The sequence below is a fragment of the Rhinoraja longicauda genome, chromosome 9 (assembly GCF_053455715.1).
Source record: "Rhinoraja longicauda isolate Sanriku21f chromosome 9, sRhiLon1.1, whole genome shotgun sequence".
Taxonomy (NCBI): domain Eukaryota; kingdom Metazoa; phylum Chordata; class Chondrichthyes; order Rajiformes; family Arhynchobatidae; genus Rhinoraja; species Rhinoraja longicauda.
In genome coordinates this window covers 29,219,057-29,246,868 of record NC_135961.1, presented here as the reverse complement: position 1 = coordinate 29,246,868, position 27,812 = coordinate 29,219,057, and the positions used below count along the sequence as shown (strand labels likewise).

Below are 27,812 nucleotides of genomic sequence, written 5' to 3'. Positions count from 1 at the left end.
TAGTTATTTATCTCTTGACGGGGCAGAGTTCATGTTTACTCGGCTCCACAGAATCCGATCGTCCCTAGAGCAGCTCTGGCCAAAAGCATGGAGACAACCCAGCGCAGTGTAAGTCCAGGGGGCTTCTCAGCGCTTAAAGTACGGACACCGTGCGTGCCTGCACAACGAGATTTTTTTCGACTATACGTTTAACCATTTTAAATGTGTTTTGATTCTGCATGCAATATAACTACTCGATTTCAATTATGGTGCTTTTTTCCCCCGTTGTATTTTGCATTAGACTGGTCGCCTGCAAGATCATGTGTTCTGTACGTTGGAGGAAGAAAGCAGTCTTTACTTCACCTACAGCGGCAAACCCAACCTCATCCAAGTGCGGGACCTCAGTTATCAGGCGAGTAACATTTCTTGTTCCGATATATCTGGAGGCAAACATCATTGTTCCCTAAATCTGTTACTTAAATCGTTACTTAAAACTGCTCTACGTCAAACAAATGAGAAAGAACCATCTTAATAATAATAGGGGAAAAAACTGCAGGTGCTGGTTTAAATTGAAGGTTGACACCAAATGCAGGAGTAACTCAAAATGCTGGAGTAACTCAGCGGGACAGGCAGCATCTCAGGAGCTTCTCATATTTAATGGCCTCAACAGTCTCTCGAAAACAGACTGTCCAACATCTTAATATTAATGTCTCTGTTTTCGAGAGACTGTTGAGGCCATTAAATATAATAATGGACAAAATAATTTCAGATCTGCACCGAGGCATTTAAGCTGTGTTGGAGACACAGATGCTGGGGTCTTGAGTTAAAAAATAAGATGCTGGAAGAACTCGGTCTGAAGGCGAGTCCAGACCCGAAAAGTCGTCCATCCGTTCCCTCCACTGATGTAGCCTGGCCCACATCGAATCCCTCCAGCACTTTGGGTTTTCCCCGTGCTACTAGATAATCAGTTGCACGCCTGCATCAATAAGAAGGCATCAATAACCAAAAGCATCAATAACAAGAAACTAGGTAGTAACCAAATACTAGTTGAACGTTATGAAAACACTGAATGCAGTGGATTTTAGGAGAGAGAAATATGACAAGGTTACTTCAGGCCAATGATCTTTTATTTGGATGAGGAAGTGACCTGTGTTGAAAGTACTGTCAGTTCTGATGCGAGTTCATTGACCTGAAGTAACCTTGTCTCTCTCTAGGGTTGTTGCCTAATCTGCTGAGCATCTACAGCATTTTTTTAAATTTAGATTTGCAGCATGTGGCATACTTTACTCACACAGTCATACCACACGGAAACAGGCCCTTCGGCCTAACATTCCCATGCCAACCAAGATGCCCCATCTGCACTGGTCCCACCTGCCCGCATTTGGCCCATAACCCTCTACGCCTGTCTGTGGGTTCATCTGACTTTAGCCAGTTTCTGGAAAATAAAATAATTGAGGGAGTCAACAATTTTTATAAAAGGTTTTGTTGAACATTTTAAAAAATAACTATATTTCAAGACTGAAGATGGGGAATAGATTCAGCATGCGGGCGCTGCAGATTCCCATGGGAAAATGTGGTATTATAATCGTTTAGCAGGAGTTAATGACAAGGGAAGTTTGAATGAGAGATATGAAAGCCAAAACAAAATCAGCTATCAGATGCAGGTACATTATTTAGGAAACAATTGCGAATTACAACAGCCGTTAAAACTTCAAAAATATTTTATTGGCTTTAAAAGTTCCGGAGACTATGTTTTGAAAAGTGTTAATTTCAAATTTATTTCACTGCTGCATGGCTTTACCAAATACATTATAACCTAATATCTCTTCACAAATGGGTTTTGATTTGCGAAGCAATGTCGAGTAGACACCAGCATTGGTTTTCAATCAAACTGATTTGGCTGTTTGTGAACATTTCACAACTTTTTTTTTGAGTAGCTATGTTGATGCTGACCATCGTCCTGAAATGTACATTTGGGAAGAATTTCCCATAAATGTATTTCTTGTTTTTTCAGGTTTCGGAGAAGAATGTTTTTTTTTGTTTCTGTTCTGAGAAATGCTGTGGAAGCTTTAAATTGATTGTATTTGTTGTTAAATAGCATTTTAGTGCTTTATTTCAGCAGTGAAATATTTAACAGAGCCCATTGTTAAGAGACTTGTGAATTTGCTGAATTTGCTCCCTCTCCTGGGGAGAGCAGGGATAATCCCCTCTTGGTATTCATCTTCCACCCCACCAGCCTCTGCATTCAAAAAATCATCCTTAGCAATTTCCACCAGCTCAATGAGATTCCACCAACAGATGCATCTTCCTTGCCCCTCACTCCTTTATAACTGTTCAAAGGGACAGTTCCTTTTTTGATTCCCTGGACCACTCCCCTTCTTATTGCACATCCCATTGCAACTGCAGGACATGTGATATCTGTCCTTCACCTCTTCCCTTCTCATCTTACCTAGACCCAAACAATCCTCTTGGTGAAGCGGCAGTTCATTTCCAATCTTTTGTACTTCATGGGTATATGGAACGAGCAGCCAGAGGAGGTAGTTGAGGAAGGTACTGCAACAGTGTTTAAAAGTTATTTGGACAGGTACATGGATTAGAAAGGTTTAGAGGGATGTTGACCAAGTATAAGCAGATGGGACCAATGTAGATGCAGAATCTGGTCGGCATGGGCAAGTTGAGCTGAATGTCCTGTTTCCATGCTGTATGACTCTTTTTCAGATGTCTAACATTTCAAATATGTAAAATTATTTGGTCACATTTATTAGTCACACTTCAAATACGTCACATGGAAAATAGACCAAAGCACTTGTGGTTGAATAATATTTCCACAGCTGACAAAAGCATTTAAATTGTTCTGTGATATTTAAATTACTGGGAATGACTGAAAACAAATCAAAATTAAAAGGAAAATATCAAAACTAAGCTCAAACAATTGGATGGGTATTTATTTTTGCTTCATTTCAAAGATATTTCACAGACAAGTAGAGTATGAAATAAGTAATGGTTCTGTATATCAGCATCTGCAGTTCCTTGTGTCTGGAGTATGAAATAAATTTACTTAATTAATTTAACTTCTGATTTATTTAAACTTGTTTTCCTTGCCTCGACCAGAAAATGTCTGTGAATTTAGAGATTTAGTGGCTACTCCAAATATTACAAGTCAGATGCCCAAATTTCCAGCAAGGAAAAGAGGTAGTGCAGAGAAAATCATTATCCTCTAATCTTTGAGGAATAACATCTCAGGAGAAGTGACAACATTTATCTCCCACTTAAATCCACAAGAAAGTGCCCATGGATTTCCCCCATTTCTATTTTTAAGCACAAATATAACATACTTTATTATAAGTCAGTATTATTGAGTAGTGACATAAAGAAATGGCCACATCAGTGAAAAATCATAGATTGCTGGGATTAATTTCAAATAATTTTCCAACCATTACTGAACATAAAAGTACTTGTTTTTGCATAAATTTACAATGATGTTGACTCCAGTTTTCCCTACTGCCATCTCCTTACACAATTGTAAAACATAATCTTTGGGACCAAAGGATTTTGCAGTTAAGTTGTATTACATTTATTTCATAAACAACTATTAATTAAATAAAAAAAAGATCAATTATATAATCTGGTAATTTAAAACTACGGGGAGTTTGATTTAATCTAGTTTTAAACATAATATCATGACCCACATCATTTTAATATTTAATGGATATCTTAAATCAAGATGTCCACAGTCAAAAAACATTATTTCTCAAAAATACTTGGAAGTATTTTTAGCTTGTATATGCAGATCTTTTAAAAGACAGTGTAGATCAAATTGAACAGTAGGATATTTTGTTTTTTTCCTTTTCTGAGGAAACCACCTTAAGTTGGTGTAGTTCTACATTGTCATCATCTTGCACTTTTTTGAATAGAGATTTTAGAGCTACAGCACAGAGATGGGCCGTTCGATCATCCTGTACACATAATGCTATCCAACACACCAGGGCCAATTTACAATTTTTACTGATGTCAATTAACCTACAAACTTATGTATGTCTTTGGAGTGTGGGAGGAAACTGGAGAAAACCCACACAGTCTCAGGGACCCATGGTCAGGTCTCTGGTGCTGTAATGCAGCAGCTCTACCGTTACACCACAATGCTGCCCGTGACTTCTCCCCGTTGTTCAAGGATGATCCCAGACAATCATTTTTCGCAAACTTTTGGCGAGCACCTGAGCTTTGGACCTCTTTGAGAAAAGGGGATATTCTGTCAAATCTAGTCCTGCCTGTTCCAGTGTCAAATGAACAGATGTTGCATCATAAATTACATCAGGAAAAACACTGTTGGCTTTTTTTACTCTATTTTAGTCAAGGCACAGAGAAGGCAACTGTAGTAACCCATAATTTCCCTACCCAAGATCAGCTAAATTGGAACACATATAAGACATCCTCATCAGTCTGACTCAAGAGTCACAGCCTGTGGTGATGGAGCCATTACTGGAGTCTGGTGTGCTTTCAAATAAACGGTGCTATGTGGAAATCATGTTTTAAGATAGCGAATTAATTTGCTTTTCTTGGTTACCAAATGCAGGTTAATATCGCAGCACAGATTCCCTGGTATGAAAAACTGGCAGAATTACAAATGCCATGGGACTGGAACTCAAGTTCACATGGACAAATAATAGCATTGAAAAATCTAAACCTTAAGGTCAGAAGTGGGCAGATGTTGGCTATTATAGGGAGTTCTGGTAAGATTCATACAAATTGGTATTGTCTTTTTGTAGTAAATGTTCTAATTATGTTGTATAAATGCATGTATTCGTTCATTTGTGAATGGAAGACAATGTTGTGAGCATGTTGAATCTGGGAAGAGGAAGACCACAGAGCCAGCTTGCAAAGCAATCGTATTCTCCCCATATTCCCATCATCTGTGCCAGATTCTCCACTCACACTCACACATTCGGGGCAATTTACAGTCACCAGTTAATCTACCAACCCAAGATAGACACAAAATACTGGAATAACTCAGCGGGACAGCAGCATCTCTGGAGAGAAGGAATTGGTGATGTTTTGGGTCGAGACATCTTCGGTTTAAACCAGCATCTGCTGTTCCTTCCCTCACAATCTATCTTTAGGATGTGTGAGGATATACCTTTAGAAAGGAGATGAGGAGAAATTTCTTTCGCCAGAGGGGGTTGAATCTGTGGAATTCATTGCCATAGCCTGCTGTGGAGGCCATGTCTTTGGATATTTTTAAAGCGGAGATTGACAGATTCTTGATTTGTTAAGGTATCAATGTTTACAGAGGAAAGGAAGAAGAATGGGTTTGAGAGGGAAAGATAGTTCAGCAATGATTGAATGGTGTAGACAAACCTCCCAACCTTTCCGAATTTGGCGGAAAGTATCCGCTTTCTTAATTCATTTCCGCCATTCCGATTCCGCCTAACATTTTCCACAAAACACATGCCTCGCCGCTCTCCTCGCCCCGCCCACCACTTGCCTCGCCTCTCGCCTCGCCTCGCCGCTGGCCCGGCCTCGCCGCTGTACTTGCCTCGCCTCTAGCCTGGCCTGGCCTCGCCTCTAACCTGGCCTCGCCTCACCGCTGGCCCGGCCTCGCCTCACCTCGCCGCTCGCCCAGCCTCTCCTTGTCGCTGGCCTGGCCTCGCCTCTGGCCGTTGGCCCAGCCTCACCTCGCCTCTCGCCGCTGGTCTTGCCTCGCCTCTCGTCGCTGGCCCGGCCTCTCCTCGCCTCTTGCCGCTCACCCGGCTTCGCCGCTCGCCCGGCTTCGCCGCTGGCCTAGCCTCGCTGCGGAGCGTGAGGGGATGTAGAGAGGGGATGGGAGGGTGTTTGGGGTGTGGGGGAGGGGGGCAGTGGAGTGGGAGGAGGGAGTGGGGGTCAGGGGGGGTGGAGAAAGGGAGGGGGAGAGTGGGGGAGGAAAGGTGTGGGAGTGGATTTGGGGGGAAAGGGGAGATGGGGTGGATGGGAGGGATGGGGTGGATGGGAGGGGTGGGGACTAGGGGGGGAGGGATGGGGGAGTAGGGGGAGGGGTGGGGGGGGGGAGTAGGGGGGTGGGGAAAGGGGGGTGGGGGGGAGTAGGGTTGGGGGGGACATGGGCCGTTGTGATTTGCTGTTGAAGACCACTGGAGCAAGTATGTCTTCAATTAAAAATTAGGTATGTGCAGTTTTTTAAATGAAACTCTTTCTTCATAACTTAGTCATACATTTTATGACCATTGTTCTTTTATTCAATACCAAGAGAATTGGGATGTGTAAGGAAAAAGCAAAATTGAAAAAACAAAACAAAACAATTTTTTCTTTGTTGTAAAAAGTATTTCTGTTCAATAACCTTTCTATAATAGTAGAATATACTCATGATAGGCCTGACATTGTACATGTAGTCCAAGAACTACAGATTGTTGGAAATAATAGTAGTTTTTCACACGTGAATGTAGCGCAACGCGTACACGCATTTGGCCTGCATACTTTTTTTTGCTGAAAAGTTATATTATGCGCCATATTATGAATTTTGATGTAAAATTCTGAATTTTGGGCATCAAAATTCTGAATTTGTAAAATCAAATGTTGGGAGGTCTGGTGTAGACTCTATGGGCCCAATGGCATAATTCTGCCTCTATGACTTACGAACTTATGAAGCTGGAGTACCCAGGGGAAACTCGAGCAGACACAGGGAGAAAGTACAGGGAGAAAGAACCCAGGTCACAGCATCTGTGAGGTAACAACTCTACTTATCTATGCTATTGTGCCAGTCAATGTGCTGTCGTAAATTATCCAATGAAATATGTATTTTTTGGCACCTGGTATCCATGCATATGCTGTAAAACACTGGCAACCCACTTTCTGACCTTGCAGAAATCCTGATTCACCAGCTTCTGGGTTATGTGTGTTGAACTCCCTTTCCATTCACTCGTGGCCCCAGTTCCCATATTGGGTCATGGATTCCTGTACTTCATCAAAAGCACTGGGGCCCTGGTTCCTGTATTTCCTTTCCAGTCATGGGAGTCCCCGTTCCTATGCTCTCTGCAACATACCAGGGTCATGGTTTCCACGTTCCCTTTCAATTACAGAAACCCCTTTTCCCTCGCTTACTTCAATTTGCTGAGTCATTAGAAAATATACAACCGTATTGAGCAACATATTTAAAAAAATATGTATCAGTTTAGTTAGTTTAGTTTTACTGTCATGTGTACCGTGAAAGGGTTTTGTTGTGTGCTAACCAGCTAGCAGAAAGACTATACATGATTACAATCAAGCCTTTCACAGTGTACAAATACAGGTTGAAGGGAATAACATTTAGTGCAAGATAAAATCCAGTAAAGTCCGATTAAAGATAGTCTGAGGATCTCCAATGAGGTAGACAGTAGCTCAGGACTGCATTAAAAGAATAGTCTAGAAAAACTGCCAATCTGGCGCCACCATAGTCCTGGGGAAGCAAGATTATCGGTATTTCACTATATACATTTTCTACACCATTAAAGTAACTTGAATGAAGATGTTTTCCCCCTCTGTGGGCATGAACAGAAAATAATATTCTTTCTGTATCATGACAGAGCTCAATTAATATAGTGCAGATAGAATCAGGAACCGTCGCCTCCACCTGCTAGAACAGGGCAAATGGAACTAGGACCAATGGGTGAGAGGGCAGGAAAACTAGTAGATGTAATGTGTGAGAGGCAGGTGAATGGAACAGATTTTTGACATGTAACTGATGCAACTATAAAGTGTGTTTAGTGCTACTGAAGAGGAATAATTTTTTTGGGTATATGTGTTTGACTGACAACACAATTGGGTTTGGCTAATGAATGAATAAACAGTTTTCCAACATTTATCTCGATTAACAACTAAAAAGTGGTCATTTGGTTGAGAAACTGGACAACTGAGGAAATTTAGTTCCAGCTGAGTCACCGCCCTCTGGACAACCTTTTGTGTAATATTTGGACACAAGATTTTAAACTGTGCAGCCAATAATTGAAATGTGAAAAACTTTTATGTTATTCTGAATACTGTTAGTTTTGTGAATTGGATTATTTCCAGGCAAAATTTTTAGGCACATTAAAACAACCACAAATAGCTCACTTGTGAATTAGACAATGTCCCGATTTGCTGAGCTTAAGAACATCAATTTCAAGCTTCTTGTAATGTTAATATATTGACACAATATACCTACCAATTTTGATCCTCAACCAGCCATTTCATGAAGATGGTGACGCAATACCATCATCACTTCCCTTAACTTTAAATACACAGTAGTTATTCAAGGCAAAATGGTTCAATGGTTCCTTTATTATCACGTGTACCAAGGTACAGTGAGATTTTTTTCTGCATACAGATCAGTAAGATTATTGTCATACATAAGTACAATCCCGGTTAAGCATAAAAAGCATCAAAATAGCCCATTGAGTCTATATGCAATAGTCACCAGATTTATACAATTGTTACAATATTGTTATGTAACAGTACTATTGTCACATTAAAATGTTGGATTAGTATCATGCAAGATTTGGAAATTAATTAAATGGATTCATTACATAAGTTAAACAATATTTTTGTGTAATTTATGGATGTGTCTACGACTCTTTGTGGATCAACAGGATGTGGGAAGACATCTTTACTTGACATCATCACTTGCAGAGATGAAGGAGGGAAAATCAAATCTGGTAAAATATCGATCAATGGAACACCAGTCAACAGGCAACTGGTTAAAAAGAGCATTGCCCATGTACGACAGGATGACCGATTATTACCCAACCTCACTGTGAGAGAAACATTTACATTTGTTGCAAAGTTACGTCTTCCAAGAGACTTTTCTGAAGAACAGAGAAATAAAAGGGTAAGGTTCATAGAAATTTCAAGAAATGAGACAGGTTCGTCCTCCATCTGGGATTAATGATTTTTTGTCACTGCAATGCAAAATTAATTTCACTTCTCTGACCCATCGTTCTGCACCTTCTGCTGCCAGACATTGTTTTTTTTTAATTTCCATAAGACACAAGAGCAGAATTAAACCATTCAGCCCATCGAGTCTACTCTGCCATTTGATCATCGCTGATCTATTTTTTCCCGCTCATCCCCATTCTCCAGCCTTCTCCCCATAACCTTTTGACATCCTTGCTAATCAAGAACCTATCAATTTCCACTTTAAAAATATCCAATGACTTGGCCTCCACAGCCGTCTGTGGCAATAAATTCCACAGATTCACCGCCGTCTGGCCAAAGAAATTCCTCTTCATCTCCATTCTAAAGGTATGTCCTTTTATTCTGAGGCTGTGCCCTCTAGTTCTAGACTCTCGCATTACTGGAAACATCCTTCCCACATCCATTCTATCTTGGCCTTTCATTTTTCAGTAAGTTTTATTGGGAACCCCCCCCAAATCCGCATTATTTATTACATTCCAACAAACAACAGTGCTCTATGTGGAAATGAGAGATGTAAAGACATGAAGATCTTGGGTTCATCTGTGTCGTGTCAGTTAATTTTCTGCTTTATTCTTTCTACTAGGGAGAGGTAAAATATCAACAAGGATTCCTGCCCCATGTTCCATTGGTGGTGTACAAAAAGTAGACAGAGGACCCCAATATTATGGCAAGACCCCTTAACAGCATTGATATACAGGGGGATACAGGGGTACCCATGAGTTTAAAGAGACATGGGGAACAGGAGTATCCATGAGTTTAAAGGGGCCTCTCTTTTACTGACTCTCGTGTACTGACTCAGTGTGGTCCACTATCTTACACTCTTGTACTTTGGATGATTGTGCCTAATGTATAGTAGGATTGTCACTGCAAAAGTATAATTTCACTGTACTTAGGTACACATGACAAGAAAGTATCATTGATTTCCAAACAATCAGACAGCAGATTACCACAGTTTTATTATAATTATTTTGACTTTCTCTTAAATTAAAATCAGGCAGTAATAAGCTAAGTAACAATAGAGCAGCAGACAGCTGGTAAAGTCGTCGTCTATGTTTTTCAGATAGAGGATGTCATAGCGGAACTCCGACTGAGACAATGTGCAAACACTAAAGTCGGGAATAACTTCACACGAGGGGTCTCTGGAGGGGAGCGACGTCGAGTGAGCATTGGAGTTCAGCTTCTGTGGAATCCTGGTAACATTATCCTTTTGTTCATGTCACGTTATTTTCTCCAGAGATCCTGGGGTTTGTCACCTGAAGTCATGGCTGCCATCGAGCTTAAACGTTGAATGTTGGGAAAGTACTCATTGACAATCGGTGGGAGTTTGGTGACTAAATTTGACTTCTTCTTGTTCATAGCATCCAACCAACATTCACACTCCTCTTTGCTCAGGTTTGACAAAATTATGGCTCACATACTTTTCTAGGCCCAAAATTTTTCTGACAGCAGATATTGATAAGGATTCTGCTTTGCCCATTTACACCTCCACTAAGCAACATTGCTTAGTAAGGGTGTCAGGGGTTACGGGGAGAAGGCAGAAGAATGAGGTTGAAAGAGAAAGATAGATCAGCCATGATTGAATGGCAGAGTAAACTTGATGGGCCGACTGACCTAATTCTGCTCCTAGGACTTATGAACTTTAACCTCTCCTACACATCATTTTGCTTTTAACTTCTGTCTTCCATTCTGTCACAAACTTTCCCTTTTTCTTCATGAAAAGCAAAAAATAGAACTGCAGATACTGAAAATCTAAAATAAAAAATAGAAAACCTTAGAAATACTCAGCAGTAGGCCACAGCTGTGGAAAGGGTAATGGTGCTAATGGTGAGATGGAAGCTCCAGCGAAAAGAAAGCAACTATTAAATTTACTTTTTTGGATGCATTATCTTATACATTTTGTTCCAGGTATTTTAATACTGGATGAGCCAACTTCTGGATTGGACAGTTTTACGGCACACAATTTGGTCATGACTCTTTCAAGACTTGCCAGGGGAAACCGATTGATTCTCATGTCAATCCACCAGCCGCGGTCAGACATATTCCATTTGTTTGATCTGGTCGTTCTCCTTTCTTCAGGATTAACAACATATTGTGGAACAGCTAGGGATATGATTCCATACTTTACCTCCATAGGATACCCCTGTCCAAAGTATTGCAATCCTTGTGATTTTTATGGTAAGTAAACAATTAAATGCTTCTCTCAAGTAATTATAAAACTCCAGATTGGTATCTTGGGAGTGGGGGAGGGGTGGTGGGGGGGGGGGGGGGATGGAATGGTGGGGGGGGGGGGGGGATGGAATGGTGGGGGGGGGGGGGGGATGGAATGGTGGGGGGGGGGGATGGAATGGTGGGGGGGGGGGGATGGAATGGTGGGGGGGGGGGATGGAATGGTGGGGGGGGGGATATTGTGTGTGCAGGGGTCTTGGAAAGGGGAAGAGGAGTGGTGGTTTGCATCAAGAGACAGTGGTGCTGCTTCTTTCCATGGATCCAGGGTGAAAAAGTTGCACTCCTACACTCCAGAGGTAAATATTTAACACAAAACTTAAATCATGTTCTGCAAGCCTTTTAAAGACATGAGTGGGCCATTCACTGTCGCTATAAAGGAGCAGGTGCTAATGGCTAATTAATTTGTTACTCAAAGGTGTAATTTGCATAATATGAGGAAACAAGTGTACCTTAAGGTTCTTTCCACTAGATACAGGCAGGAGCTTTGTCCATCCTTGCCGGTAACTGAAAGAATACGAAGCAAAGGGTGGCATGTACGGTGAGAGCCAGACCCATTTTTAAGCAATAGTGCCCTATTTACAATGGCTGCAGACTGTTAAAGTTTGCCCCAGTTAATTAATTTTTGTCCAAAATACCCCAGTAAGACTGCTTACTGGACACATCATGTTACCTGTCACATACTCCGAATCTGAAGTTGTTTTACCTGGGGAGCTGTAGGGAGAGGTTGGGCAGGCTAGGATTTTATTCCTGGAGTGCAGGATGCTGAGGGGTGATCTCATAGTGGGCTATAAGTTCATGAGAGGAACAGATAGGATGAATGCAGTCTTTTTTCCAGGATAGGGATACCAAGAAGTAGTGGGCATCAATGACTGTATTTGTATACAGCCACTAAATTTGAGAGGATGTATTCAACACCTAACTTTTGTTCTTGGCCAAGTAATGGAAAATCTTTGTTAGTATTTCACTCGTGCATCTACTACAGAGACCAAATGTGGGGACAACTAAAAAAGGACCTCTAGCCTCTTTTGTCATGTGTTATTGTTTCATTATTTTCCATTGTGTGGTTTCATGTTAGTTTAACAAACCTGACCCATTTTTAAATGATTCTTCCCTTGTCAAAGTCCATAGCACAACAAAATGTGGCACTTGAGTCAGACCACGGAGGCTGATTGATAGCCAGGGAACCATATGAAAGGGGCTGGCTTCTTCAGGAAAAAATGGAGAAAATTAAATTGAAATAAACAAAATATTATTTATTGCTATTGCAAACATGTTCCTTGACATACGTCTCTTGTGAGACTAATTATGACATTGATGATCATCTCATGTGCCTCTATCTTGAGATGTTTATTATATGACTGCCTAATTATGAAATTGCTTTTTGAGCCTTCCAATGTAATAAAATATACTTACAGCTATCTTATAATTCAAGTCACCATGGAACCAACGAACCTGCACTCGTGAACAAGTTATGGTCAAAGATCTCCTGCAATTATCTGATCTGTAAATCATCATTTATAAAACTCCCTTCATCAGCCATTAGTCAGCATATTGTCATTGCAAAAATAGTTGATCAGCATTTCAGCATCTCTGAATGTGTGTTTGACCTATTGACATTCAAAGAAAGGTTGTCATTAAACAACCACCAACAGACAGTTGTCAGTTCTCAAAGATATTCATTATTTAGTCTGTCAATCTTAATTCAAAGATTTTCCACCATTGTCCTTGTTGAATCACCATTGTTAAGATGATATATAGACTTACATTTATACAGTGCTTTTCACTCCCCTTTCATCATTACCAACAGTATAGTATGTTCAAGCTAATTAAGTAATTTTTGAAATGTCATTCCTTTTCAATGGGGGAAATATGGCAACCAAATTGAACAGTCATATACAACAAATAAAATGAGAATGACCAATAATCATAAAGACTATTGGTTGAGGGGATAAATATCAGCAGGATCCCCAGGCAGGATCACCACTGGCTTTGAATGCACCACTTCTCCAGTGACTTCCCACTTTGTTTTAGGCTGGAGATTGCATTAATTAGAAATTCAATAGAGCACATGATCTGGGATCTACTGGGTCAGGGAAAGCAATAATATACCTCTTTAAAGCTCAGTTTCTCAGGTGTTAAAGAGTGTTGTATGGTAAAGTTAGAAGGGGATGCAATTCCAAAAACATTCATTGTTTATTGCTTATGATCATAATGGAGACGGAAATGGGTACTAAAAAACTAATCTCTGAACTGAGGTGCAACAGAAAAAGGTGGGAGACTTCTATCTTATTCATTCACATTGAAAAATACTGACTGAGTCGGAGTCTGAACCAGAAAGTACAAGTTGAAAAGCAAAATCCTGCTAATGCAGAAATACTCAGCACTCACAACTTTGTCTGTTTCATTTTCTGAACTACTGCTCCCATTCCTTTCGTGCTCCAGTGCAAGGATAGGGTTCTCCTTGGCTTCACCTCCCACCCCATCATCTGCCACTTCCAACAAATTATTCTACCTAATTTCCTCTACCATCATGATTTCACCATCAAACACATCTTTCACTTCCCTCTTTCAGCATTCCAATTGATTACTTGCCCCATCTCCACCAACACCAACTCTTCTCAAGCAACGGTAAGAGATACAACATCTGCCCTTTTAACTCATTCCTGTCCACCATCCAGGGACTCAAACATGATGAAGCCATGCTTCCAGATGAAGCATTGATTCAGCTGTACCTCAGCAAATTCAGTGTTCAACATTCAATGCTTATTATGTGCCCTACTCTGCACTGGAGAGATAGAAAATGAGTGAATACTTCACTGGACATCTCTGTTCAAGAGTTCAGCCATTATCATATGTACCAACAATGGAAAAATGTAATTCCTACCTGTAGCATCATACCAGGCCTGTAAATACAATGCACATCGATAAAATATAATAACCAAAAATGTTACATTGATAATGCCAATACCTGTGCAAAAGTAGTCCTTAGTGCAAGCAAAGACAGTCCATAGTTCATAGTTGAGGTTAGTATTATGTAGTGTTCAAGAACCTGATGGATGTTGGGAAGAAACTATTCTTCAACCTAGTGGTCATGGTTTTCAGACTTCTATGCCTTCTTCCCGAATGTATGAGTTAAATCACAGCACAGCCAGGGTGGTATGTGGTTCTTTGATGATACTTGCTGCCTTTTTGAGGCAGTGACTCCTATGCAGCTTCCAGTTATCTGTCACTTTAATTCTACACCTCGTCCATTGTGAATTCTCTGTCTTTAGCCTCTCACACTGTTCCAATGAAGGCCAATATGACATATTTTCTTTCAGTCAGGCACATGACAGAAAAGGCATTAACACTCATTGCTGCATTCAACAATTTCAAATAGTCTGCCTTTCCAGTTTGTGTTGGACTGACAAATTATTTGAGGAAAGGTCCTGAGGAAAGGTCCTGACCCGAACGTTACCTATCCATGTTCTCCAGAAATGCTGCTTCACCGCTAAATTACTCTAGCACTTTGTGTCCTTTTTTGTAAACCAGCATCTGAAATTTCTACAACTTATAATGTAACCCCCATTTTCTCTTGCCACAGATGCTACCCTTCCTGCTGGGTATTTCCAGCATTCTTTGTATTTCAGATTTCTATTAGCTGCAGTATTTTGCATTCTTACATTTCTGACATTTTTTTCCTTTATCTTCATTCGTCTATAACTCAAGATTTCATCACATTTTGTTTCTTTCAGTCTCTCTTGATCTCCCATCATAATACAGGCATTCTCTTCTCTCTTTCATTTCCATTCTCTGTGACTTAAAACATCTCTGATTTCTACCTTTAGTTTGCTTTAGCTTATTGTTTATTGTTACGTGTACCGAGATAGAGTGAAAACCTTTTGTTGCGTACTAATCAGTCAGTGGAAAAACTCTACATGTTTGCAATCCATAGTGTACAGATACATGATAAAAGGGAATAAAGTTTAGTGCGAGATAAAGCCCAGTAAAGTCCAATTAAAGATAGTCCAGGGGTCTCCAATGTGGTAGATAGTAGTTCAGGACCGCTCTCTAGTTGTTGATAGGATGGTTGCCTGATAAGCATTGGGAAGAAACTGTCCCTGAAGCTGGAGGTATGCATTTTCACACTTCTGTTTTCCTTCTAGTTATCAATCTGAGATGTTTACTCTCCACAGGTACTGACCTGTTGAGTATTTCCATAATTTTCTGCTTCTATTTCTGTATAATTTATTATGTTAGTTCCATGCTGAATCTCTGCGAAAGTTACATGATGAGGAGGGAGAGAAAGGAAGACGAAATGAACTGAAATAAAGATGATATGAAAAATATCATTATTTTAAATTCTGGAGGAGCTGGATAACTCCAAGAAATGTCTGAAGAAGGCTCCTGATCCTAAACGTCACCAATTTTTTACTCCTAAGATGCTGCCTGACTAACTGAGTTACTCCAGCACTTTGTGTCCTCCAAGAAATGTATTGATTTGTGTACTTAAATCTGTGCAAGTGCTGAACATTCCTGACTGAATTACCTCTTAATAATGGTCAACTTTGATAGGCTCACCTACCTTTATCTCAAAATTTGGGCCAAAGTTATACAAAAGTAATTTTGTTGTTATTGTTTTGAATTATCAGTGGTCATTCTCAGAAGCATTATGTTGCCTCCTGCAGTTGACCTCACCAGCATCGATAGGCATTCCGAAGAACAGGAGCAACTTACTCAGGATAAAGCTGACAGACTTGCTTCCATATTTTGGGAAAAAGTCAGAGACACAGATGATTACACATGGAAATCTAATACCTGCCAAACCTCTCCAATTAAGAGCAAAACTCTAAGGTAATATGGTGAAGTGAAGCTTCAGTGGTGTAACGGGCTGCAATATCATTGTTAGAATTTTGTATCCTTATTGATTACCATATAAATTCAAAACCAAAACAAATTCTCCCCAATGGGAGAAGCAGAAGATGGCAATAAACAATAGATATTTGAGGAGGGCTAAGGAGATGTTTGAGGAAGGAAGTTTATCATGGGAAAAGCCTCTGAAATGACGGAATGTGGTGAATTGAAGGAAGGAGAAACGGGAAAGAAACCCTGTTGGTTTGCTCTTTCTAACTGATATAATTGGAATAGTAAATACATTATGTAATTTAAATGTATTGAGTTTTTTAGTGATTGTGTCAAATACAAGGCTTTAAAATTTCTATGTTTTTAAGATCAGAAGAAAATTTGATCTTCTGAAAATGTTATTTCTTTCCTATGTGGTTCATGAAATATTTATGGATTTATTATGTAAATATTAACTACAGTCATTGCATATGAGGCAAACTGAATTAATTCATGTCAAACACAGTTTCTAAACATATTAGAGAAACAACAATTTTGCATATAATAAGTCTGGAAATATTGAATATAACATCTTAAACAAAATATCTCAAACGCATTGCTCATGTTTTTCAACTTCATTTAAAAATTCTTCTAGTGCCTCCCTGACTTCTGACGAGATTATTAACATTAAATCAGAAACCATGGACAAACTGGCTGGGCACTTCAGGCAGTTTTCTGTCTTATTGAGGTAGAAAAGTTAAATTGTAATTTTAAACTTTTTAATTAATAAGACCCAAAATGCAAGTTTACAGCTTTTAAACTAATTTTTATTTTCTACCAGTCGACAGGTTTCTAATGACTTCAGAGATTTGCCAACTCTAGCTGTTCATGGATTTGAGGCACTGTTGATGTCTTTACTGATTGGGTTTTTATACTACAGTGAAGGTCACAAACAAATATCTATTCAGGACACAGTGGCGTTGTTGTACCAGATAGGTGCGCTGACACCGTTTGCAGTTGTTTTAGATGTTATTGCTAAATGTAAGTTTTTTAAATTGTCTTTATTTTAAAGGTTTTAATTCAATATTTCATTTTAAATGCAATCACTATAAAACAAAACTTCAGGATCTTTCTGTGTCCATATTATCTGTTTTATTGCCAAACGGTATAGAGTTCCTATACTTCAAAAACACCTAAAACATTTGACTATGGTTGAGAAAAATGCTGAAATAATGCAACCCAATAAATGTCAGAAGGTTAGTTTAAAAGGCTGTAACAAAACGGAAAGTAGTAGAATAAGCAGTTAAGAGTCAGTCATACAGCCCAACTCATCGACGATGACCAAGATCTAAGCAGGTCCCATTTGCCCACTTGTAGACCATATCCAATGGTAAGATCACTTACATTGTTAACTTTGTTTGAACTGGACACAATTATCATTTCTTTTTCCTAGGTCATTCAGAAAGGGCAATGCTTTACCACGAGTTGGAGGATGGGATGTATTCTGTCACATCCTATTTTTTTGCAAAGGTAACTTAACCTTCACTTTTCTGACTGAATCAGATGCAAAAGAGAAATAAAAACAAATGTCTATTAGGAAAATATGGGAAAAAATTTGAAGATGGAAAACCGTCTTCACCAAATAAATGTTTTTCTATTTGGGAGAAAATCATATGCAATCAAATCTAATTGGTTCTAATAGGAAAAATAAAGGGTGCTGATTAGTAAAGGACTCTTGAATCTTGATTTTCTACTTGCGATACCCGATCTGTTTCCTACCAAATGTCCAATGTGTCCAATTGGCCTTAGGATCTCGACCAAAATGTCACCTATCCATGTTCACCAGACATGCTGCCTGACCCGCTGAGTTACTCCAGCATTTTATGTCTTTTAAAGCCTAATTTTTTCAAGGAGAGCATTGGAAGAAAGCGTAGGCTGATGACGGTCCAGGAGGCTAGAACAGACTAAGATAATGTTTCTTTTGTGTCTGTAACTGTCTCTCAACAGCTGCAAGCCAAACCTGTTTGGTGAAGGAACTATCCACTGAACTTCATTTGCAAATGAAAGTCATAAAACTGAAGATAGAGTCATAGAGCGTGGAAACAGGCCCTTCAGCCCAACTTGCCCAAGCCGACCAAGATGGCCCATCTCCATTAGACCTCCTGCATTTGGCCCATATCCCTCTAAACCTTTCCTATCCACGTACCTGTCAAAATGGCTCTTAAATGTTGTTGCAGCACCTGGATGCCGGAAATCTGAAATAAAAACATAAAATGCTGGAAACACTCAGATATCATGCAGTATTCTTGAAAAAAGAAAGAGTTGAAAAATCTTCTTCAGAACTCTTTCCGTTCTGACGAACAGTCTCTGACCTGAGACATTAACTCTGTGTCTCATTCGATTGATGTGGTCTGACAAGCTGAGTATTTCCAGCATTTTCTGTTTTTATTATTTAAATTGAACTTCAGTTTATTTATTACTAATTGATACTTCCTTTTGTTCCACAGATTTTGGGGGAACTCCCAGAACATTGTGCTTTTGTAATAATCTATGGCGTGCCTATCTACTGGTTAGCAGCTCTCAGACCCGAGGCCAGTCCTTTCATCCTGAACTTTCTGTTGGTGTGGTTGTTGGTTTATTGCAGCAGAGTAATGGCTTTGTGGGTCTCGGCACTACTACCCACGCTGCAGTTATCTTCTTTAATAGGAAACTCCTTTTTCACAGTTTTCTACTTGACAGGAGGTTTTGTCATTAGTCTAAAAAATATGTGGACAGGTAAGCATGTTTAAATCCCATCATGGAATCCTGTAGGAATAATTTGTGATAAATATGTAATAATAGAACTATCTAATCACAAATAAGGCAGATGACACTAAAGTGGGTGGTATTGTAGATAGCGAAGATGGTTATGAAAAATTGCAGCAGGATCTTGATCAGTTGGGCAAGTTGGCTGTGGAATGGTTAATGGAGTTTAATCCAGATAAGTACGAGGTGTTGCCTTGGGGTGTGTTGTAGAGTAGAGGGATTGAGGAATACAGATACATGATTCCCTAAAAGTGTGTCACAGGTAGCTAGGTGGTCCAGAAAGCTTTCAATACATTGGGCTTCGTTAGTCAGGCAATTGAGTATATAAGTTAGGAAGCTATATTACAGTTCAAAAAGACACTGGTGAGGCCACATTTGGAGTATTGTGTTCAGTTTTGGTCACCCTGCTATATGAAGGATGTCATCAAGCTGGAAAGAGTGCAGAAAAGATTTACAAGGATGTTGCCAGGACTTGAGGGCGGAGGTTGGGCAGGCTAGGACTTTATTACTTGAAATTAAGGATGCTGAGAGGTGATCTTACACAGCTGTATAATATCAGGAGGGGAATTGTTAGGGTGAAAGTACAGTCTTTTACCCAGAGTAGGGAAATCAAGAACCAGAGAACATAGGTTTAAGTTGAAAGAGGAAAGATTTAATAGGAACCGAACGAGCAACCTTTTCACACAGAGGCTGGTGGATATGTGGAATGAGCTACCAGTGGAGGTAGGTGAAGCAGGTATTATGACAACATTTAAAAGACATTTGGACAAGGTACATGGATAGGAAGTGTTTAGAGGGATAAGGGCCAAATGCGGGGAGCATGGACTAGAATAGGTGGGGCATCTTGGACAGGTTGGGCCCAATGGCCTGTTTCCATGCTGTATGGCTCTATAACTATATATTAATGATTTGGATGAGGATCTAGGTGATATGATTAGTAAGTTTGCAGGAATTGGAGTTACCATGAACCACAAAGAAGATTGTTTAAGATTTGAATTGAAGAGGTGAACAAAGAAATGGCTGATGGAATTCAACTCAGACAAGTGTGAATCGATGATTTTAGGAAGTTTAATCAGGTCAGGACATATACTGTGAATGGTAGGACCCGGCGAGTGTTGTTGAACATTGAGACCTTGGGGTACAAGCACATGGTTCCCTGAAAGTGGAAACACAGGTGGTAGAAGTAGGCGTATGACTGAGGGATGACCTCACAGACATTCACAAAATCAGGAGGGGCACAGATAGCTTAGATGAGTCACAGCCTTTTCCCAGGATTGCGAAGTATAAATCTAAAGGGCATAGATTTAAGGTGAAAGGGAAAAGATTTAGACGAGAGCTCAGAGCCAGATGTTTCATAAACAGGATAGTGGGTTTATAGAACAAGCTGCTAGAAGAGGTGGTGGAGGTGGGATACAATTGCAGCCTCTGTAAAACATTTACGTGGTGCGTGGATAGATATGGGTCAAATGCAGGCAAATGGGATGAACTTGGGTGGCACTATGGACCAGTTGTGCTGAAAGGCTTGTTTCCATGCTGTATAACTATGAATCCTACTTTCTGTTTTGGAAGTTGAGCGGGCAGTTGTACATTTTCTATTTCTTTTTCAAATTTCCAGGATTGAGGGGTTTTTGCACAAATATATTTTTTACAAGTGGCTCCATTGCTTCATTGTGTTAGATATTTCATATAGGGTTTGTAACTGTTATTCTTAAGGAGAAAATATTGGAACTTTTTTTTAACACTGGTGTTTAGAATGGTGGGGATCAGGTCTGGTGCAGAGAAGCATTAAAATTGCATTCTATCAGCCCTAATCTTGAACATGATTGAATGCTTGTCTCCAATAACTACTTTACACTGCACCAAACATTTTTTCTCATTTCCTACAATTTCAGCAAACTGCAAGATGACATTTGTGAAGATAAAATTCATTTTCCACTGTGGAACTCTTTCTACAAAAGCAAAGATTATTTCAATAATGACTTTAGCTATATAATGTAAAATGTTATTTCCTACGAATCAACCGCATTTATCAGTCGACAAACTTGTCAATCTTTCATTCAGTATGCCATCAGATATCAACTGTGAAAAGAGCATTCTCCTATTGGAATTCAGCAAGATACTCTTGGAAATTACAATGTAATGACAATAGATGCAGGAGTAGGCCATTCGGCCCTTCGAGCCAGCACTACCATTCAATGTGATCATGGCTGATCATTCTCAATCAGTACCCCGTTCCCGCCTTCTCCCCATACCCCCTGACTCCGCTATCCTTAAGAGCTCTATCTAGCTCTCTCTTGAATGCATTCAGAGAATTGGCCACTGCCTTCTGCGGCAGTGAATTCCACAGATTTACAACTCTCTGAGTGACAAAGTTTTTTCTCATCTCCGTTCTAAATGGCCTACCCCTTATTCTTAAACTGTGGCCCCTGGTTCTGGACTCCCCAAAATTGGGAACATGTTTCTTGCCTCTAACGCGTCCAACCCCTTAATAATCTTATATGTTTCGATAAGATCCCCTCTCATCCTTCTAAATTCCAGTGTATACAAACAAGCCTAGCCGCTCCAGTCTTTCAACATATGACAGTCCCGCCATTCCAGGAATTAACCTAGTAAACCTACGCTGCACGCCCTCAATAGCAAGAATATCCTTCCTCAAATTTGGAGACCAAAACTACACACAGTACTCCAGATGCGGTCTTGCTAGGGCCCTATACAAATGCAGAAGGACCTCTTTTCTCCTATACTCCTCTTGTTATGAAGGCCAACATTCCATTGGCTTTCTTCACTACCTGCTATACCTGCATACTTCCTTTTGCCTGCTGTACTTGCATGCTTCCTTGAGAGATAACTCAAGAATAGACAATGCAATTAGTTGATTTATTATAAGCAGAAATGGATATGTGCAGATGGCTTCAAGTCTTGAACTGATAACTGATGGTCACTCTCAAATAAGATTTGTATTCAGAAGTTCCACAGAAGGGAGGTTTTAACCATATTTCTATGTTCGAAACGAGAAATAACTAAAACAAAAAACAACAGAAAATGCTGAAAGGTCTCAGCCGATCAGGGAGAATAAGATGGATTCCATGGATCAAAAAACTTAACTCTTGGTAATGACAGTTAGAGAGGGAAAAGAAATAACAGAAAAGAAGTAAAATATAGTACTGTGGTTGCTGGAAATTTGAACCAAAAGGGAATGCAAGAAATACCTAGCGACTGGAATTGAAAAGGATGAGTTAATGGTATAAGTTGAAGACCTTGCATCAGATATGGCTAATTCTGACACAACAAATTCCACAAAGATAGTTCAAGAACAACATATACATAAATTTTGTCTTAATCTTTAAATAATTGTTGTATTTATCTCCAAGATCCTTAAAAGGCATCATTGAATTAAATGGTGTTCATTTCACATTGTGGTTTACAGCTGGTCATGGGTGAGGTGAGGTGAGGGGGGGGGGGGGGGGGGGGGGGGGGTTAGAGGCAGATGTTGGGAGTTTCTGCAGTGGAAATGGAGAAAAAGGCCAATCAGTAAACTAACTTTTTCTCTTTGTATTTGAACACAGTTGCTTCTTGGTTTTCCAAAATATCCTTCCTTCGATGGGGCTTTGAAGGTCTAATCCAGGTTCAATTCACAGGACCTCTTTACTCTATTATGATAGGAAATCTTACCATTCCAATCAAAGGCACAGATGTGAGTAAAATTACCCCGACTTTACTTTAAGAGACATTAAACTTTGCCAATTATAATGTCTAATATAATAACGTAAATTTCTTAAAATTTGAATTTGATCGGGAGGACTATAGTACTTTGAATTAAAAACCTCATGAAAGGACCGTGGGCATAACAAACATTGCAAAAGTTAGAAAGAATATTCACTGAGTAGATCTGGTTTTAGGTTTAACACAGAGATCTGGATTGTAGAAGCTGGGCTTTAGAAATTACTTGGCTCAGAAACTGAAGGAGGACTATGACATTTTAAAATGTCAACTAATTGGGAAAGAAATGGCAAATTTTGAAAGGAAACAGTTGCAAATTAATACGTAAAATTTGCTTTGGAAGTAAATGTCACAAAGGAAATGCATTAAGATGACTAACAAAGCACAAGAACACTGCTCACTGGCAATGGCAATGCACTTAGGACTGTAAGAAGGCTAAAATAACCTTGTGTTAACATTAACATGCAATAAAAAACAAGATAATGTTAAATTTAAACATTTTGGTTTAATTACAATTGTAATATTGTTAGAGATCTTCCAGGTTAGTGGGCAAGTTAGTCAAAAAAGCACAAAGATTTAAAGAGGAAGTTACAATGTGCTATAAATCATTGCACATGTTCACAAAAAGAGTTTTTTTGAAGTAAATGCGTATTTAAATAGATTCTTAAAATTTATGCAGATTACTTCCTATTGCATGGAGCTAAAAGGTAAGGAAGTTTTTGTGTATCATGATTTAAGTTCCATAAAAGTAATATATAAATATTAACCTTGTTAACCATGTTAACAAGGAATAGATTCAAGATCATCACAGACAGTAATGTGACCAACCAAATGTGAGGGGCATTTCAATAGTTTTATGTTACTCATGTGTCACAAAGTAGTCAAAGCAAGCCAAGCTGACCGATCGATAACTAACAGCTTGCTTCTCTCCATTTCATTTGATTTTCTAGATAATTGAATCTATGGATATGGATGCAGAACCACTGTACATGTGCTACATCATCCTAATAGCCATATGTATTGGATTCCTGATACTCTACTATGTTTCATTAAGGTTTATCAAACAGAAATCGACTCAAGATTGGTAAAATGCAACCAGCACATTTCTTTCAGACTAAATACATTCAAAGGATGGTGATTTCCTATCTCCAGCCAGAGTTCCGCCAAGAGTTGAGGTTGAAGTAAATTGGACACCAATCAATGCTGAATTGACCATTGACATTGTTTGAAATTCTGCAATAACTCTCTGATGATCACCAGGAAAACTGCAGTCATTATTTTGAATTGTTGTGATCTGCTTTGAAATCAAGTAACCTTTTCAGTACATTGATATGGACTCAGATGCGGTAACTGACACTGTTGGAAAACATTCCCCATTTAATTAGAGACATGAGGATTAGATGAACTAGATGCTCAACTGTTGCAGCAAAAGGCAGTCTAGGCTGTCCCAACTCTTGTCTTTCTTTGCATCCCACTGTTCACTGCCCATGCATGGTGCTGGCAGAACCAGCTACAGACCTGCAGGATGTTGGGCAGTACGTGTTCAACCATTGGCCTGAAAGTGGCTGTGAATTGGGTGAAATGTTTGGGGGGGATGGGTAGGTGGAAACAGGGGCAGGGGAGACCTAAACCTATGCAGTTTGATGCCCTCTCCTTCCAGAGCCAGGACAAAGACTATGCTCTTTGTCCTATCTCTGGAAGAAGAATATCTGAACTGCTTTCCAGTTTTTTACTTAGCATGAAATCTGGAGCTGTTCGTTTGCTCAGCTCACTATTAAAAAAATGGCAAAGCCATAATGAAATAATGAACCTCATTCAACAGCCTTCTGATTTTACTGATGTACAGCAGTAAATTTTCACTTGCCTTAAAGTTGAACCAAAATCTCCTACTGTGCGATCTGGGTGACTCCAAACTGGGGATTTACAGAGTGGTATAAAATCACTCCTTAATGGATGCTTAATGGGACAACTTCAATGCTTGCAATAATTTAGAAACTTTGGGGGAGTAGAAAGGACAGAGGTTGCATTAGATTGTTACGTCTCAATCAATCAGTGATACTTTCATGTGTACAATGTTTGTTTATATGACATGAATATTATTACATTTTAATGTAGCTATGTAGCTTCATGGTACAAACATATTTTCCACATTAACCAAAGGCATTTCAAGCAGAGCTCCTGTTAACACACGTGTTACCTGGAGGGTATTCAATGATTTAATTCAATTCAATGATAATTTATTGTCACATGTACCTAGGTACAGAGAAATTCTTTGTTTTCTTACCATACACAATTACGACCACAGCTTTTGCACATTTCTAGAATGCAACACGTTTAACAATAATATCAATGGAAAATAGAATATGATGATACCATACATCTATGATATTTATTACATTCAGTGGTCAATGTGATTTTAATCAATGGACACACATTTGTATTAAATAAAACTGTTCTGATTATTGTGGATGCATGGCTGAAACGGATGTGAGAAATAGAGAGCACAGCTGGGCTTTGTCCAGGGTACAGTTCATCAGGAGCTCTTAAATTATTTAAGCTGAACCCATGATAAGTGCCACACCCAAAGAGCCCTTATATAGTTTATTTCATGACGTAGCTTAACCTTCAGTGATTCCCTTTCTTTTCACGGTCATAGAAATACATCTCTTGATAATTGCTTCAAAGTGACCAAGAAAAGAGCTTTATAAATTACATCCAGCAAATCTAAACCTAAATTGTGGGTCATGCCACATTGCCACTTCTACCAAGATTGCCTGCAGTAATTCCATCATCGCTTTTCATTCATCTCTCATCATTTTTCCTATTCCTTGTAAACTGAAAACTTGCAGATATCAAATCTTCTTTTTGTTGACTCAGAGAACAAAATTGAAAATAAGCAAAATAACTTCTGTTTTTTGAGAAAGATTACTTTTTACACAATAATTTAACGATCATATGTTTCAGAATACATATGAATTGGAGATTTTCTAACAATATGTTAGAGATTGACAGATAAAAATGGGAGATATTAATTTATTTAAGAAAATAAATATCCAAACAAGGATAACATTTCTCAATTTCCCTTCTTTCTATGAGCAGTTCATAGTTCTCCAGGAGCAAAGGGCTGTGACATGACAAAGGTTAGTTCTTCTCCATGAACAGAGAGATGTGAGCAAACTGCTCTTCTGTAGGAGCAGTGATATGTTGTGCATGTGTGCAGCGTTCTCCTGCAGAAACCTGTAGAGGAAAATGCTTTTAACTGCATCGAGTTATACAACACGGAAACAGGCCCGTGAGCTTACAAAGTCCACACTGACTAACAAATACTTTTTGTACTGAACCTATACTAAAGTCATGTTATTCTTCCTCCACTTCCATCACCTCACCCCCAATTCTACAACTTACCTACATTCTAGGATTATTTACAGTGCCAATTAACCTAACAACCTGCAAATCTTTGGGTTGTGGGAGGAAACTTGAGCAATCTCTCTTTTTGAAAATGGCTTTGGCCCGGATATGATCACAGAGAAAATCTGCAAAAGGAGTCTTTCTTGTCAAATATGTTGAAGACCATACAAGCGTGTAAGTCGTGTCAGTCAGTATTGCTGACAATGTCACATACAAGAATGATTACTTCCTTATTCAGGTTGCATTTTCCATTAACTTTGACCATTGTTGGAGACAAACTCATCCATGAAAATGGAGAGGACTGTACCGAACACCAGCAAGAGCCTTGTATATGGTGGAAGGACTTTAATGAATCAGGAAGTGCTTCACTCACCAAACGTCTGACCTGCTTTATATTCTCAACACAGGTAGTGCTTGTGGAATGGGTGGCAGGCAGGGAGAGAGGTGGGCCCCTAACAACATCCTGAAACACAGACAGAATTTTTTTTCCTTAAAAATACACTTCCACACACACATACATTTAAATAATGTGCTTCATAAAGTTTGCCAACTTGAGGAACATTAGCAGTCCAGGGTTCAGCTCCATTGTGACATATGAAAGTTCCTATTCCTTGCAATGAGTTTCTCAAGGACCATGCGTAAGAACTGAGTCATCAGAGATGCTCACACAGGGATAGGTAACTTTCTTTATAGTTCTGCATTCTTTAAAAATTAGAGGTGACTTCTCTTCCATTATGAAAACGCTTCCAATATCAAAATTGTGTGCAGAAAGCGCAATGTTGGATTGCATGATTTTATTATTTTGATTATTAGATATTTTGCAATGGTGAAATGGTCTAGCATTGAATACACAAATCCTTTAACGGTAGTATTAAAAATATGTATTGGGGACTGCAAAATAAAAGTCCAGAAATGCTCATTTCTGTTCATTATTCTATATTATTTTTTAACTTACTTGCAAGAAGTTTGGTTCATTTAAGAAATGTATGGAGCAAAAATGTAACATAGTTAATGCTGAGGTTCTTAATACAATCTGTTTCATCACAACATCCCAATATCAGTCATTCCAAGGTCAGTGTTCCCTCTACTCTCCCCAATAATCTCCACTTCTTCAATATCTGTGGAGCACGACTGTGACTCTGACATCTTGTGCTCACCACACTAATCACTTGTAAGGTCCCTGATTGAAATCATAAATTAACTGCAGCTTCCTGTAGTGAACTGGAATTTGAATTGAAGGCTGCTGAAACTCACAGCATGCCAGGTCTTTCCCAGGAATCTTGCAGGTGGAAAAAAAAAAGCATAACTGCCATCTACTAAATCATCAGCAGATGGCAGGAAAGTATTGTCTAAAAATCTCAGTGCATCCAGATATGCAGAAACACATTGAAAATACAGATTGCATTGGATATGTCACCATATAAAATTTTAAACGGACAAGGCATCAAAAAATAAAATAATTATAATATTTCATAGTCAGCAGTCTACTGCTTTGTCCATTAAAACTAAAGAACAAATTTAATTTAGAAAGCTATACTGTACATTTGTACTCGGTACTCAGAAGCCCTTCAAGATGTGTCAGGATCAAAACACACATTTTTGGCCAGTGAATGATGCTCTATTAGTGCCTGCCAGAATACATGGTGGGTAAGAGCTCTTTATAATGGGTTCCTCTGGGCATCATATTAACTTCCAGTTAGTGCTGCCAAAACAAGCTGTAGAGCTTTACAATGTCATTTGCTGTCCATAGCACATGTAAAATAAAATGTAAGGGAAACTTTACATTTCCAAAGCAAGCTATTTTTAATAAACATCTTCAGTAGCTTGAAAATACCAAGGCACCCAGCGGTCTTTCATGTGTTAATCTCTATTTCTATCTCATCATGAGTTTCCAAGCAAGTATGTCATATTTTATTCATTCAAAGGATGTGGTCTTG

The 27,812-nt window shown here is 39.2% G+C and overlaps 1 protein-coding gene across 1 annotated transcript; it reads left to right on the top strand.

Moving 5' to 3' along the window:
* Nucleotides 1–87: 87 nt before the first annotated feature.
* On the top strand, nucleotides 88–23,720 carry abcg8 (ATP-binding cassette, sub-family G (WHITE), member 8). The gene is made up of 13 exons (XM_078405840.1): nucleotides 88–138; nucleotides 281–391; nucleotides 4,553–4,709; nucleotides 8,571–8,809; nucleotides 9,956–10,088; nucleotides 10,801–11,070; nucleotides 15,789–15,954; nucleotides 16,598–16,690; nucleotides 16,784–16,983; nucleotides 17,396–17,472; nucleotides 18,450–18,717; nucleotides 22,314–22,441; nucleotides 23,418–23,720. The coding sequence occupies exons 1-13, from the start codon at nucleotides 88–90 to the stop codon at nucleotides 23,553–23,555; spliced, it is 2,031 nt and encodes a 676-aa protein (XP_078261966.1). The 3' UTR covers nucleotides 23,556–23,720.
* The last annotated feature ends 4,092 nt before the right edge of the window (nucleotides 23,721–27,812 follow it).